The following is a 15,549-nucleotide window of genomic DNA, read 5'->3' on the forward strand; positions in this document are numbered from 1 at the left end:
CACATACATAAAATAAACATACTACACACTATTAAAAAAATTAACACACTTTACACACACTATAGACAAAATATACATACTTCACGCACTGCACATACACTACACTACACACAAAATATACATACTTCATACACTACATACATCATTGCACCCACTAAACACACTACAAGAAATAAAAATTTCCTAGCATATAGACGGCACATAGTATCCACAAAACACACACACACACACATACACATGAATACATGCACTTCAAAACAAAAACACAACAATGCACTACACACATTATACATATATTACAACACTATAAACAGATCCACACACTATACACCAAATACACGCATTTCATTTGGTTTGAGAGTCCAATATAGGAAGCTAGTTGTTCTGTCCACTCCTTCCCAAGCTCCTGCAAGAAGAAACAAACTTCATTAACACTGCAAGAAGACAACAATATGAAATATGTGGTGAGTGAAGCATTTGTTAAAGAAAAAAAAGTGTAAGAAGCCGCATAGTGACAATGAGCTAGAATGTTTCATTACCTAAATTGCAAACAAGAACGATAGGACATGAACAAATAATTAATGCCTAGTTCAGCATGAAAGGAGGCATACATTCTTATTACTCAACAGTTGTACATCATCTTCATTCAAAAATCCTGACACTAAAGACTCCGCATAACTTAATAGTGAACCAACATGCAATAAAGTATTAGAATATAGGTATGTACTACTACTTGATTAATCAAGGGAAGAGTTAGAAGCAGGCATACATAAGTTCTTGCTAATTGTGGATACTCTGTCAGCTCTGAAGTAGAGAAAAGAATCCATCTGACAGTTTCTGATAGTCCTTCTTTATGAACCGAATGAACTTGTTGACAGATCCTTCTCATCTGAGATTGAAACAAATGTAATTAGTTGCTATATAATAGTAGCAAGCGGCATACCCTTACTAAAAACAGAAATTACTAAATCATTTACCGTGGCATACATCACGAACAAAGCAATGAAGGTTTGCAATCACTTTAATCAACAAAGACGTTCTTTGATGAGCATAAGAGGAACGAGGTACACTGCAAGGGGTTAATTCAAATAAAATGTGTCTATATACATTGATGATGACTTAGGGTGTTTAATGCAATAGTTGTAACTAACTGATTTGGCGAAATAAGAATTATCGAGGTGATGTATATAATACATAGTCTAATGGTGCATCCTCTTCAGAAACTAGAAGGTCAGACGAGCACCAGCCAGATACAAACTCTCCATGAGGGAATAGAAAGATTGCAGCTAAGGGTTCCCTGTATAGGTACACATTTTTTGGGTAAGAAAAAAAATGCAAAATTTCCATGAGAAAAGAAGATAAATTAAAAGAATTGATGTGTATGGTATGGCATACAAATGTCCGTTTACTCTTTAGACATGAAACGTCAAACAATATAAATATTTAACCATCATACATTGACAAGCTGAAACTCTTCTTACTAATCATTTGTATTTGTTTGCAGTGACAAAAATCAAACGAGGAAATGATGTCACTTGAACAGTTCGTGGTACTTTCCAATTAGATGATTAAAATGACAAAAATATTTATACTGGTAACTTACAAACTCATTGTATGTGCTAAGTGACTTGTGAACATAGCAACAACAGTTTGGGAAGCCCTCATTATTCCATTTCACAAGATACCAGCATATTCAAAAAATTAGTTGGTTAGGTTTGAGTTCAGAAATTTGCTACTAGATCCACATGCACACTATACTTGCAAATGACATGCAAAATACAAATAAGATTGTCGACAGACAACATAATACTACCATTTAAGCTAAGATAAGCTCGGAGGTGATCGTCAAGTCTAAGGTATTGCAGGTGCTCAAACTCTCACCTTTTCATTAAAAAGTTACTTTCATAAAATTAATATCCATTTGTTAAAACCAGCAATTTGATCAAAAAATATCTTCAAGCACATCATTGGTGTGTTCAAATAGGCAAAACATTTTCTAAAAACTCAGATGTCATGTTCGAGTCTTTTCGACCTTCAATCATGAATAGCAAAGAAACCATGGCACGGAATCCATAGCACTCTAAAATTTTAAAATTAGTTGTACTGATGGAAAGCTTACAAAGTTTATCGATGAATGACCGAAAATTTGAATCATCTGAGAAGACAACTGCCAAGCGCATTGCATTAAGTTCCAGTTGCCCCTTCGGGTAGCTTGCTGCGGAGGTAGCATTAAACATTTTTTTAGCAATGCAAACCTATACAAAACAATGCCCATTTGTTAAAACCAGCAATTTGATCAAAAAATATCTTCAAGCACATCATTGGTGTGTTCAAATAGGCAAAAACATTTTCTAAGAAACTCAGATGTCATGTTCGAGTCTTTTCGACCTTCAATCATGAATAGCAAAGAAACCATGGCACGGAATCCATGCACTCTAAAATTTTAAAATTAGTTGTACTGATGGAAAGCTTACAAAGTTTATCATGATGAATGACCGAAAATTTGAATCATCTGAGAAGACAACTGCCAAGCGCATTGCATTAAGTTCCAGTTGCCCCTTCGGGTAGCTTGCTGCGGAGGGAGCATTAAACATTTTTTTTAGCAATGCAAGAACCTATACAAAACAAATGCCCATGATACCACCAAATAAGACAAAATGACAAATTGACAACTGCATATGTATTGGAGGCCGATATTGCAATGCTTATTATATAGGAAATACTATAAACATTTGTTATAGACCGGATTGCGACTGAGTAATACTACAAACTAGGATTATAATAGGCAGTTAAAAATCAAAAGAAAAAGTTTGAAATGTGTCATATTTGGGTTTTCTCGATGTGTAAAATTTCTGCAGCACATTTAAGATTATTTTAGTTTCATTTTCAGTGTACAAAACTTGCTGGTTTTTCAATGTAATTGTAACAATCGATCTAAAGGGTCTGGGAATTCTTTTTCTATTATAAATGCAATGAAACATGTATATCTATCAAAGTTATAACAGAAACTGCATGATGCTTTGATTTTAGAATACCTCGAGTCCAACAAACTTTGCTATATCCTGAGTTGCTGTGTTGCTGGCCACCTCATCCAGGTAGGATACACTTTCAGCTTCACAAAAGTGCAAAAGCAACAACGGAAAAAATCAGATTTACTTTAAGAAATAAGGGGCTGTTCACACAACCACACCAAGCACAAGCACATAAAATTATTATGGTGTGCTAACTTCACCAGCAGTTGTAATATTCAAAGACATATATCCACTTATCTTAACTGGAAAGTGCACTCACAATAGATAAAGCTTTAGATTTTAGGTGGGAGATAGCATCCATGTATGAGGAAATATTGTTTGAGCCCGATAACTTAAGTTCATGACGGCCTGACCAGAATAAGAACGCCTCCATTGCCACACAACTCCTGAATTAATAAACAGGTCACAGGGAAAAACAAATAATAAAGAAACAAAAGGGGAAAAGGAAAAAAGAGAAAGTAATCAGGAATGAAGAAAGAATTCAGAGTGTTGAGGAACTTGACCAAACAAATCAAGTCAACAGATAAAATATACAGAAATCAGAGAGGCTAGAGTCCATACATTGAAATTAAATTATTTAGTGCACGAAAATTGTTTGCAAAATAAAGTAATGAAGGAAACATCCCCAATATGTAATTCAAATTATTAATTAGATTTTCCTACATGGGCCTATATAACTTTTGCAGTCACCCTGCCACTGTAGATGCAACAAGCTACACCTTATATGATGAGAGTGGCTGCCAAGATGAGGGAGAGGCAGCAACATCAAGGGGTATCTCAATTTAGTTTAGTGTCGAAATAGTTCCGACATTCAATTTTGATTGATCGATTACATTGTTTTCTTTAAATATATACTGCCATCTTTCCTATCATCTTTACAAGATAGTCTTACCTTCGTACCTTCCTTTATGCATTAAAACTCCTTTTTAGGACGCTTATTCCCTACAAAACAGTGTAAAATCATTTGCATATCATGTAAGACCCTGAACAAATTAAGTGTTATTTAAACGTGGTTTTTTATTTACATGATTTTCAAATCTTAAGTAAAAGGAAGTAAACGTTTTATATCATAAAAAAATCCTTCGTTTTCTTTTATCAAGTATAAGTTTTGTCTTACATCACTAGAATAGGTAATTACAACATCACAAGAAAAGATACATGAGATGATCTCTTACAGAAAAAATGTAGCGTTGGGCTACTCTTTTTTTCATCTGGGCTTAGAGTCCAATAAAGGAAGCTAGTCCTAAAGGTAATATAAAAAATGGTTAGTGATAAAATATATATGTGCTAAGGTAAATATCATTTCTACTAAGCCCCAAAAACAGATGCACTTAACATTTTATGGAAAAAGGTGTGAATGATATCCATAGGTTAAGCATGAGAGGTTTTACATGGACTAATTGTTTTTCATATGCAGCACGAACGATCCGGGACACAAACTGACTTATAAATAACCTACAAAGAAGATTGCCTATCTACAAAATGCACATAATGAATAAATGTGGTGAGTGAAGCAGGTTTATTAAAGAAAAAAAGTGCAACTACAAGAAGCTGCATAGTGACTATGTGCTAGAATGTTTCAATTACCTAAATTGCAAACTAAGATAGGAAAAACAAATAATTAATGCCTGAGTTCAGCATGAAAGGAGGGCAAACATTCTTATTATCTCAACAGTTGTACATCATCTTCATTCAAAAATCCTGACACTAAAGACTCCGCATGACTTAATAGTGAACCAACATGCAATAATGTATTAGAATATAGGTATGTACTACTACTTGATTAATCAAGGGAAGAGTTAGAAGCAGGCATACATAAGTTCTTGCTAATTGTGGATACTCTGTCAGCTCTGAAGTAGAGAAAAGAATCCATCTGACAGTTTCTGATAGTCCTTCTATATGAACCGAATGAATTTGTTGACAGATCCTTCTCATCTGGGATTGAAACAAATGTAATTAGTTACTAAATAGTAGTAGCAAGCGGCATACCCTGATTAAAAACGAAAATTACTAAATCATTTACCCAGGCATACATCAGGAACAAAGCAATGAAGGTTTGCAATCACTTTATTCAACAACGAAGTTCTCTGATGAGCATAAGAGGATCGAGGTACACTGCAAGGGGTAAATTCAAATTTAATGTGTCTATATACATTGATGACTTAGGGTGTTTCAGACAATGCAATAGTTGTAATAAGAATTATCTAGGTGATGCATATAATACATAGTCTAATGGTGCATCCTCTTCAGAAACTAGAGGGTCAGACGTGCACCAGCCAGATACAAACTCTCCATGAGGGAATAGAAAGATTGCAGCTAAAGGTTCCCTCTAAATCAGGTTCAGTATGAGCAGCTGAAATCTTATTAAGTGCCCTCTCTATAAATGCTACAAAGTGCAGGATAAGATTGCAGTACTGTGACCACCCAATGAGACGGTCCACAAACTGCTCCAATGCCTCAGTCCCAAAGAAAAACATATGAATGTCATAAAGCCATGGTTCAGACTGAAATTCTCAATAATAACATTAACTGATAACCAAGGGAAGGAACAAACTTTGAATCTTCAGCTTCCTCAAAGCATCTAAACCAGCTCGTAAAGCAATGCCCAGCGTAAGGTGAGTAACAAGTTGATGCTTAATGCCTGATCCTGAAGCAGAAGCATCCACAAAGGATAAATATTAGGGCAAGCTGAATATTTAGATTGAAGAGTATTTTACAACACTATTTACTCTGTGCTCATGTTTGTTCAATCAGGAACCCAGAATTGTTGTATCAAACATAATCATCAAACGGACCAATAAAGATAACAAACTCAAAGAAAGTAGACTAATGTATAAAACTACATAATTGACATATAAGAGATGTTAAGTCAAATTAAATTGTTGAGGAACTTGACCAAACCAATCAAGTCAACAGATAAAATATACAGAAACCACATAATCCTGGACATTATGGTACAGGTATCTAGTTGAACATAGGTAATGATTGACAATTCAAGAAACGAAAATTGATTCGAGAATACAACCATTTTTATATATATGATTGAGAGTGCTATCAGTTAGCACATAGGTTACCAGAGGAACCGATCAAAATTACAAGTCATTTTAGTAAGGAGTCCATAACAAGGAAGAAAATCCTCAGAGTAAAGCATGTGAAAACCAAAAGGATCAAGATAAAGCATAAACAGAGACCAAAAAAACTATAAGACAGCTACATCCAATCACCACTATGGAAGTTTCTCTTCTCTCAGCTGTAACACCAGTCCCAATGTTAATGTAACCAAAAAACACACCATGAGAGAAGTAGCACAGCTAAAAGTGATAATTTTCTTGCTGAGGTTGATCTAGAAGACCGTGGAAAACCCACGAGGCAGATTGTATTGACAGCATAGCGCCACTGTGTCACTGCATTGTGGGTTTGAGTAGATTAGCTCTCAAAAATACAGTCAAAACAATGTAAAAATAGAAAAAGTATCGAGTGACAAAGACCCTATTACTTGCCTAGGGAAGGGTAGGTGTATTGTGTTGGCTTCATGAAATTAGGAGTCCACTCTCATCTAGAGAACTTGGTGGTCTCTGTTGTAGTGGGATCAAAGAGGGAATTGCTAATCCAGACAATATGCTGCCGGGTCCGATCAGAGAAAATGGTGGGCCTGCAATCTGAAAACAAAAGGACACAATTACAGTGATCATAAGTTCACGCAAATCACTTGGAATAGAAGTATTATCCACAACTACATAGTCATGAGAAACCAGAAACCACACATAGGCATGAGGGAAGATGATTTTGGATGATGACATCCAGATAGCAATTTAACATTTGTCATGTTTTCAAGGAAACAATCCTCTGTTCCTCATATGCAGGTTCAACAACTTAACAGGAAGATAACATTAATACCTCAATCTGTGGAGCAGAAGATTGAATAAGACTGGGTCGGTGATTAGTATTGGAACTATGGCCAACATCAGGTTCAGTATGAGCAACTGAAATAGCTCGTAAAGCAATGCCCAGGCATAAGGTGAGTAACAAGTTGATGCTTAATGACTGATCCTGAAGCAGAAGCATTCACAAAGGATAAACATTAGGCAAGCTGAATATTTTAGAACAGGAAAACATTATAACTAACATAGTTAGGTTAGAGTAGGCTAATCAAGTAATCAAGTCAACAGATAAAATATACAGAAATCGGAGTAGGCTAGAGTCCATACATTGTAATTAATTATTTACTGCACGAAAATTGTTTGCAAAATAAAGTAATGAAGGAAACTTCCCCAATATGTAAGTCAAATAATTAATTAGATTTTCCTACATGGGCCTATATAATTTTTGCAGTCACCCTGCCATAGTAGATGCAACAAGCTGCACTTTATATGAGAGTGGCTGCCAGGATGGGGGAGAGGCAGCAACATCAAGGGGTATCTCAATTTAGTTTAGTGTCGAAATAATTCCACATTTCACCTCATGCATTCTTGGTGGTTGTGAAGATCAAACATCCTTATTTAAAAAATCAGGATTACCTTCAAATTGTCAAACTACATCCTTTAGAAGAGAAGAGGGTGTGACATCCTTGAGGTCAACACTTAAATGCTTAAACAGAACCTGAAACCAAAGAGATATCAACAAAGAAAATTGTCCAAAATTTATGATTTGGAATCCAAAACCAAGATTAACCAGATATATGTTTATACAGAATTACTTCAATCTTAAATTTGAGATTACCACTGCTCAAACGGTGAGGAGGCCCGTATGCAATGCTGTTTGAACAGGCTTTGAAAATCTGAAACAAACACATTTTGAGTTGAAATAAACTTGGACTCGCAAGTACATAAAAATAAACCATGGATCGTACCTTTGAGGTAAAGGATTAACAGGCATCCTGAGTCCCTTAAAAGCATTCAACAAATAATATACTTCCATGTGTCAGAAAAAAATTTGAATCAAGAAGATGAGATAATAATATTTATTGCAACATGAGGATTTCAGACAACCCAACTCCAAGTTTATGAAGTAAACTCAAAAACAAAACAGACGAAAAGAAGAATCTATCACTTGTTCCCTTAGAACTTGATTTTTTCCAATAGTAATCTTCCCAAGCCAGCTTCCTAAATTTTCAGCAGTGATAGTTCTTCCACACTAGATTTTACAAGTTCTGTTTAAAACAGAACCTAGACATAGTACAAATACCAAGAATAAAAACCGGCTTTCCAAAATGAATAAAGTAAGTAGAAAAATCAAACCTTGCAGTTTACATAAATGGCTTGCACAATATCTCTGTTCAAATGTTTCAATTTTATTTCAAATATTTCAAAATGCCAAACAGAAAGAGTAACTCCAAAGGTAAATTGCATCCAGAGAACTATTTAAGGTAAGGAATGTAGTGTCAAGCTAAATCTCTCCCTCTCCATAACTATATACAACGCAAACCAGATATCTAGTCCTGAGCTTCTGATGCTGGAGCCTGTTCCAAACATGGACGGATAGTATAAAATTCAAAATTTCAATAAACTCTTTAGCTTTAGCCTCAACATTTGCAGTGGACAAGTTATTTATAATAAAAAGATATCTAGTCCTGAGCTTCTGATGCTGAAGCCTGTTCCAAACATGGACGGAAGAGTCAGATACTAAAAGAGAATAACAAAACAACAGATTAGACAAACATCATAAGTAATAGAATAGAATATCAGAGACTATACACCGCAGATAATTCATATAATACCGGAACATATTCTAAGTAGGACATACCAACATACGGACAAGTACAACATAAAACTCCAAATTATCTTAGAAAATACTATGAATACCATATTTACCTTTGCCAAGATTGAGGACAGTAACAAATGCTCTAGCATATAAATCGCTTTTACCTTTGCAGATATTTGCAGAATTCTATAATGACCATTTGATACCAGAAACAACATAATCATGGACATACATTTAACAGATATATTAAGATGCCAGATTTGACAATCAATGGGGTTTATATATCAAAGAAACACAACTAAAGCACATATTTGTACACGGCATATGACACAGAAAAATAGAATATTATGTATGTGTTAATTATAAAGCTGCAAGGTAGCAAAAAAGTGGATTAGAAAAAGTAGAAACACGTCATGCACAGTATAAACTCACAAAAATATAATATATGTAACAGATAAATTATAAAGCTCGCCCTCAAGCAAGTTAGACAATTAAGCACACACACAAGACATTAGATAATCCTCTACTTCAAGTCAGGCCAAATCGCACAAATCATTAGAGAAATTAGGTTGACCCCGAATTCTCTCGCGGGTAAGACTTTAGAACAACAACTGTACACGAACTAATTCCCTAAGAGCTAGGCATCCCCAATGCTTCAATCTAAGTTCGAGTTATGTCTTGGGAGTCTCAAACCATCGTCGCTAATTCCTAAAGAGAAGTTCTTCCGGCTATTCTTTATTTTAAGCACATAAGATCTTTCTCCCAAACTCAAAACAAAATTCATTGCTCACAAGTCAATATGATGCATACATGAAAAGGTCTTATTCATTTGGATGTAATGGGGCTTTTGGTAAAGGTGTGATCATATATGGTTAAGTAGGTTACCACCATTATTAAAATGCTAGCACATCCATCAAAACATCCTTCACATCTCACTCAATGCGTACAAAATTCTGATAGCTCAACACCCCAAACTTGAGATTTTCTACCATCTAAACCAATTCATCTTATTCTTTTGAGCGTTCTTTAACCATTTCTAATTTTCGCTCAATATTTTTTTTTCTAGCATTGGCTTTTTTTACACATGAAAGGCTGCCTTTTTATTTTTACTTTTTTCCTGCCTTGCCTTTTTTACACATATGAAAGGCTGCCTTTTTCTTTTTTTTCGAGCCTTGGCTTTTTTAAACATGAAAGGCTGCCTTCTTATTTTTATTTTTTCGAGCCTTGGCTTTTTTTACACATGAAAGGCTGCCTTTTTCTTTTTCTTTTCGAGCCTTGGCTTTTTTTAAACATGAAAGGCTGCCTTCTTATTTTTATTTTTTCGAGCCTTGGCTTTTTTTACACATGAAAGGCTTCCATTTTACTTATTTTTTTTCGAGCCTTGGCTTTTTTTACACATCTCAGGAAAAATGAATATCACCAAATGAATGTTCCAGGACTTCCAACTTTTCCTTACCACCATAAATACCCTCCCAAGAATGTGCTAGCACTTTAATTTTAGTGACTAGGGTAGAAAATATAGGCCAATGAATGGATATAATAGATAGGCTAATATAGTGACTTCAATATTTTTAACAAAGAAATTAGGCTTTGGGGGCTCAAACTGGCTCACTAGGGGTATATGCAGGGTTAGGCATGTGATAATTTGGATATGAGGCTTTTAGTCCTATTGCCCAAATCATTATTATGCACCAATATCAACAAGATTGCAACTCGTAAAGCTCTCATTCAGTCGATCGACCATATGCCTTTTTCAATTAATTTTTCAAAACCGGAATAGTTCTCTCTCCTTAGCTCAAGAAATCGGACACCAAAGAACACTATTGTCACTTTATCTGAAGCACGGGAAACCTAGCTCTCCAGAAGTTAGTAAGCAACAACAAGTTTGCAGACCAACCCTTGAGAGAAACGAAGTCTACACTAATAACCCATAAAAAAGTATGTTAGTTACAATCAATATAGAGAAGATCTTGCATGCACACACAAATAGCAAGTGGTGAAAGTCTGTTCGTGGAAGCTTTTTGTTCTCATAACAAAGCAGTATAGTACTATGGCACTTTCAGATATTTATGAAGCTAATATCCCTTGTTTATCTATTGGTGATTGCGTCTGAATTCATTAAAAAATAGGGAGATGCATATATTAAAGAACCATGACAGGCAACCTTTCAGAAATTTACTCTCAATAATAACATGTCAGTTACAAAGAGAAAATAACATTTAAATTCTCTATAAAATTAACATTTCAGCCACAGATGAGAATAAATAGCAGCTAGGCTCTCATGTATAAGTAGGAAACATCACAAGTTGAGTATATACAAGTTTGAATAACACCCAAATAAGATGAGAAGTAAACTTACCAGAATCCTCAAAGACTAGGATTTGAGGTAGAGTTACCAGAATCCTCGAATACGTATGGGAAAACTACTTGCTTGTAAAACTACCTGCTGACATACCAAAATGCTGAAAACAAATCTCTACCAGTATATCTTTAGCAGAACGAAAAAAATTACTCTATCAATTTAGATCATCTTCGAAACTTTGCGATATTCAATTTTGATTGATCAATTACATTGTTTTCTTTAAATATATAGTGCCATCTTTCCTGTCATCTTTACAAGATAGTCTTACCTTCCTACCTTCCTTTTCTGCATTAAAACTCCTTTTTTATGAAGCTTATGCCCTACAAAACAGTGTAAAATCATTTGCATATAATGTAAGACCCTGAGCAAATTAAGTGTTATTTAAACGTGGCTTTTATTTACATGATTTTCAAATCTTAAGCGAAAGGAAGGAAACGTTTTATATTATAAAAATATCTTTTGTTTTCTATTATCAAGTGTAAGTTTTGTCTTACATCACTAGAAAAGGTAATTACAACATCACAAGAAAAGATACATGAGATGATCTCTTACAGAAAATATGTAGCATTGGGCTACTCTTTTTTTCATCTGGGCCGAGAGTTCAATATAGGAAGCTAGTCCTAAAGGTAATATAAAAAATGGTTAGTGATAAAAATATATATGTGCTAAGGTAAAGATCATTTCTATTAAGACCCCATAAACAAAACAGATGCACTTAACATTTTATGGAAAAAGATGAATGATATCCATAGGTTAAGCATGAGAGTTTTTACATGGACTAAATGATCTTCAGATGCAGCACGAACGATCCGGGACACAAAATGACTTATAAATAACCCACGAAGAAGATTACCTATCTATAGAATGCAGATAATGAATAAATGTGTTGAGTGAAGCAGGTTTATTACCTAAATATAAGAAGCAGCATAATAACCATGTGCTAGAATGTTTCATTACCTAAATTGTAAACTAAGAAAGATAGGACAAACAAATAATTAATGCCTGATATCAGCATGGAAGGAAGCATACATTGAAATTACCTCAGCAGTTGTACATCATCTTCATTCAAAAATCATGACTTAATAATGAACCTACATGCAATGGTGTATTAGAATATAGATATGTACTACTACATGCAATAGTGTATTAGAAGCAGGAATACATAAGTTCTTGCTAATTGTGGATACTTTGTCAGCTTTGAAGTAGAGAGAAGAATCCATCTGACAGTTTCTGATAGTCCTTCCATATGAACCGAACGAACTTGTTGACAGATCCTTCTCATCTGGGATTGAAACAAAAGTTATTAGTTGCTAAATAATACCAAAATTACTAAATCATTTACCCTGGCATGCATCGGGACAAAGCAATGAAGGTTTGCAATCACTTTAATCAACAAAGACGTTCTCCGATGAGCATAAGAGGAATGAGGTACACTACAAGGGGTAAATTCAAATTTAATGTGTCTATATATATTGATGACTTAGGGAGTTTCAGACAATGCAATAGTTGTAACTGACTGATTTGGTGAAATATGAATTATCGTGGTGATGTATATAATTCATAGTCTAATAGTGCATCCTCTTTAGAAACTAGAAGGTCAGACGAGCAATAGCCAGATACAAACTCTTCATGAGGGAAAAGAAAGATTGCAGCTAAAGCTTCCCTCTATAGGAACGCATTTTTTGTGTCAGAAAAAAAAATGCAAAATTTCCATGAGAAAAGATTATAACAATTGATAAATTAAAAGAATTGATGTGTATGGTATGGCATACCTATTTTCATTATACTTGAGACATGAAACGTCAAACAAATTAAATAATTAACCATCATACATTGACAAATAGCTGAAACTCTTCTTACTAATCATTTGTATCTGATTGCAGTGACAAAAGCCAAATGAGGAAATGATGTCGCTTGAACAGTTCGTGGAAGTTTTTCGATTAGATGATTAAAATGACAAAAATATTTGTACTGGTAAACTTGCAAATTCATTGTATGTGCTAAGTGACTTGTGAACATAGCAACAACAGTTTGGGAAGCCCTCATTATTACATATCACAAGATACCAGCATATTCAAAAAACTAGTTGGTTAGGTTTGAGTTCATAATTTGCCACTAGATCCACAGGCACACTATACTTGCAAATTTACTTGCAAGTGACATGCAAAATACAAATAACATTGTCCACAAATGACATAGTACTACCATTTTAAGCTAAGATAAGCTCGGAGGTGATCGAGAAGTCTAGGTTATTGCAGGTGCTCAAACTCTCACCTTTTCATTTAAAAGTTACTTTCATAAAATTAACATCCATTTGTTAAATCCAGCAATTTGATCAAAATATCTCTTCAAGCACATCATTGGTGTGTTCAAATAGGCAAGGACATTTTCTAAGAAACTCAGATGTCATGCTTCGAGTCTTTTCGACCTTCAATCATGAATAGCAAAGAAACCATGGCATGGAATCCATAGCACTCTAAAATTTTAAAATTAGTTGTACTGATGGAAAGCTTACAAAGTTTATCATGATGAATGACAGAAAATTTGAATCATCTGACAAGACATCTGCCAAGCGCATTGCATTAAGTTCCAGTTGCCCCTTCGGGTAGCTTGCCTCAGAGGGAGCATTAAACATTTTTTTTAGCAACGCAAGAACCTATACAAAACAAATGCCCATGATACCACCAAGTAAGACAAAATGACAAATTGACAACTGCATATGTATAGAAGGCAAAATCTTCTCAAAGTGCAGATATTGCAATGCTTATTGTATAGGAAATACTATAAACATTTGTTATAGACCGAACTGCGACTGGGTAATACTACAAACAAGAAAAAGTTTGAAATGTCGGATTTGGGTTTTCTCGTGTGTAAAATTTCTGCAGCACATTTAAGATAATTTTAGTTTCATTTTCAAAGTACAAAACTTGCTGGTTATTCAATGTTATTGTAACAATAGATCTAAAGGGTCTGGGAATTCTTTTCCTATTATAAATGCAATGACACATGTGTCTCTCTGAGAGTTAGGACCAGAACTGCATGATGCTTTCACTTTAGAAACCAATACCTTGAGTCCAACAGACTTTGCCACATCCTGAGTTGATGTTTTGCTGGCCACCTCTTCCAGGTAGGATACACTTTCAGCTTCACAAAGGTGCAACAGCTGCAGCAGAAAAATATAAATTTACTTCAAAGAAAGAATGGCCGGTTTACACAGCCACACCAAGCACAAGCACATAAAAATTTTAAGGTGTGCTAACTTTACCAGCAGCAGTTGTATTATTCAAAGGCATAAATCCACTAATCTTAATTGGAAAGTGCACTCACAATAGATAAAGCTTTAGATTTTAGGTGAGAGATAGCAGCCATGTATGAGGAAATATTGTCTAAGCCTAATAATTTTAAGTTCATGACGGCCTAAACCAGAATAAGAACGACTACATTGCCACACTACTACTGAATTAATAAACATGTCACAAGGAAGAAAATAAATAATAAAGAAACAAAAAGGGAAAAGGAAAAGAGAAAGTAAACAGGAATGAAGAAAGAATTCAGAAGTGTGAGATTTTAGTTCTCTAGTGGGATAAAGTTATAAATGCTATTAATAGAACTTGTAATATGCTAATTCACAGTACTAATCTAGCTTAAAAATAATTGACTGCCCAACATTGTATAATCATTCTCTAGTGTAACAATTACTTTATCCGTCCCCCAGTACTATAGCACAATTACTATGTCTGGTGTCACCTAAAATTTAGCACTTTCCATTTTGGTTCATGAACACACTCTAGTTTATATTTCAAACTTCCAATGACACATTTATCAAAAAAAACCACATTTTTTCACAACATAGTGGGACCCTCAATAATACCCTTTACCCACTTAAACCACATCGACCAAATGTGCTATACTATAGGGAGACAAGGAATTACATTCCCACGTATCAAACATCAAATTTTTCACCCAAGCCCAAATGTAACAAACAAATCCTAGGACATACATCAACATGCATCAGATAAAGCTGCAGCCACATAAGCAAATCAAGCTGATTATGGAATCTCTTACTATCTCACTTGGACAGAAATAAATGAAGTCCCTGAAGCAGAAACATGTATGCAAAATAGAAATTCAAGCTCAAGTTCCCTGGAGCAGAAACATGTATTCACCACATTTGACATTTTAAAGAAATGTCAATGCTTTCAGGCAGTGAAAACTCTAATCAGATGAAAGGATAAAATCTTGTTCTTCACAATGCATTCCCGGAACAACTTTTGCTGACACAAGGACTGTAGAAATTGAAGAGAAGAATCACACTCTGGCAGATGTGATTCAAGGTCTCTTCAGTGGTAGGGAAAGCACTTCCAAATGTATCGTTGGTCTGCAGAAACTTGACATCTACACAAACAGCAGCAAATTCTGCCTCTATGAATATGTCCACCTGCCACCAACTCCACT

The 15,549-nt window shown here is 34.8% G+C and overlaps 2 protein-coding genes and 2 long non-coding RNA genes across 13 annotated transcripts in view; 1 reads left to right on the forward strand and 3 right to left on the reverse strand.

The window, feature by feature from the left end:
* Nucleotides 1–15,549, forward strand: part of LOC121811543 (nodulin homeobox-like) — a 59,919-nt gene that overhangs the window by 31,203 nt on the left and 13,167 nt on the right. The gene's annotated exons all lie outside the window — the stretch shown is intronic.
* The window catches only part of LOC121811540 (nodulin homeobox-like), a 65,893-nt gene continuing 50,965 nt past the window's right edge, over nucleotides 622–15,549 (reverse strand). Inside the window, exons 6-14 of one of the 7 annotated variants that reach the window (XR_006052589.1) lie at nucleotides 15,095–15,532; nucleotides 14,162–14,257; nucleotides 13,610–13,750; nucleotides 12,282–12,376; nucleotides 12,135–12,185; nucleotides 11,647–11,714; nucleotides 11,363–11,414; nucleotides 11,092–11,175; nucleotides 8,359–8,622 (exon numbers count right to left, since the gene is read on the reverse strand). Coding sequence is in view for 1 of the 7 variants with exons in the window: in XM_042212422.1 (XP_042068356.1) it covers nucleotides 1,232–1,297; nucleotides 2,475–2,615; nucleotides 13,610–13,750; nucleotides 14,162–14,257; nucleotides 15,168–15,272 (549 nt within the window). In the remaining 6 variants the exon portion in view is untranslated. Of the gene's footprint in view, nucleotides 662–769; nucleotides 890–977; nucleotides 1,298–2,474; nucleotides 2,616–8,358; nucleotides 8,623–11,091; nucleotides 11,415–11,646; nucleotides 11,715–12,123; nucleotides 12,186–12,256; nucleotides 12,377–13,609; nucleotides 13,751–14,161; nucleotides 14,258–15,094; nucleotides 15,533–15,549 lie in introns of those variants that run through there. The other 6 variants (XR_006052590.1, XR_006052586.1, XR_006052588.1 and 3 more) reach the window with 6 other exon arrangements.
* LOC121811563 lies at nucleotides 3,939–5,517 on the reverse strand. Its single transcript, XR_006052710.1, has 5 exons — nucleotides 5,257–5,517; nucleotides 5,056–5,147; nucleotides 4,848–4,967; nucleotides 4,208–4,275; nucleotides 3,939–3,974 (listed from the first exon to the last, which is right to left on the reverse strand). It is a non-coding gene; the product is annotated as an uncharacterized LOC121811563 (long non-coding RNA).
* On the reverse strand, nucleotides 6,539–7,687 carry LOC121811560. The gene is made up of 3 exons (XR_006052706.1): nucleotides 7,550–7,687; nucleotides 6,930–7,082; nucleotides 6,539–6,691 (listed from the first exon to the last, which is right to left on the reverse strand). It is a non-coding gene; the product is annotated as an uncharacterized LOC121811560 (long non-coding RNA).

Source organism: Salvia splendens, chromosome 7, assembly GCF_004379255.2.
Source record: "Salvia splendens isolate huo1 chromosome 7, SspV2, whole genome shotgun sequence".
In the NCBI taxonomy this organism is placed as follows: domain Eukaryota; kingdom Viridiplantae; phylum Streptophyta; class Magnoliopsida; order Lamiales; family Lamiaceae; genus Salvia; species Salvia splendens.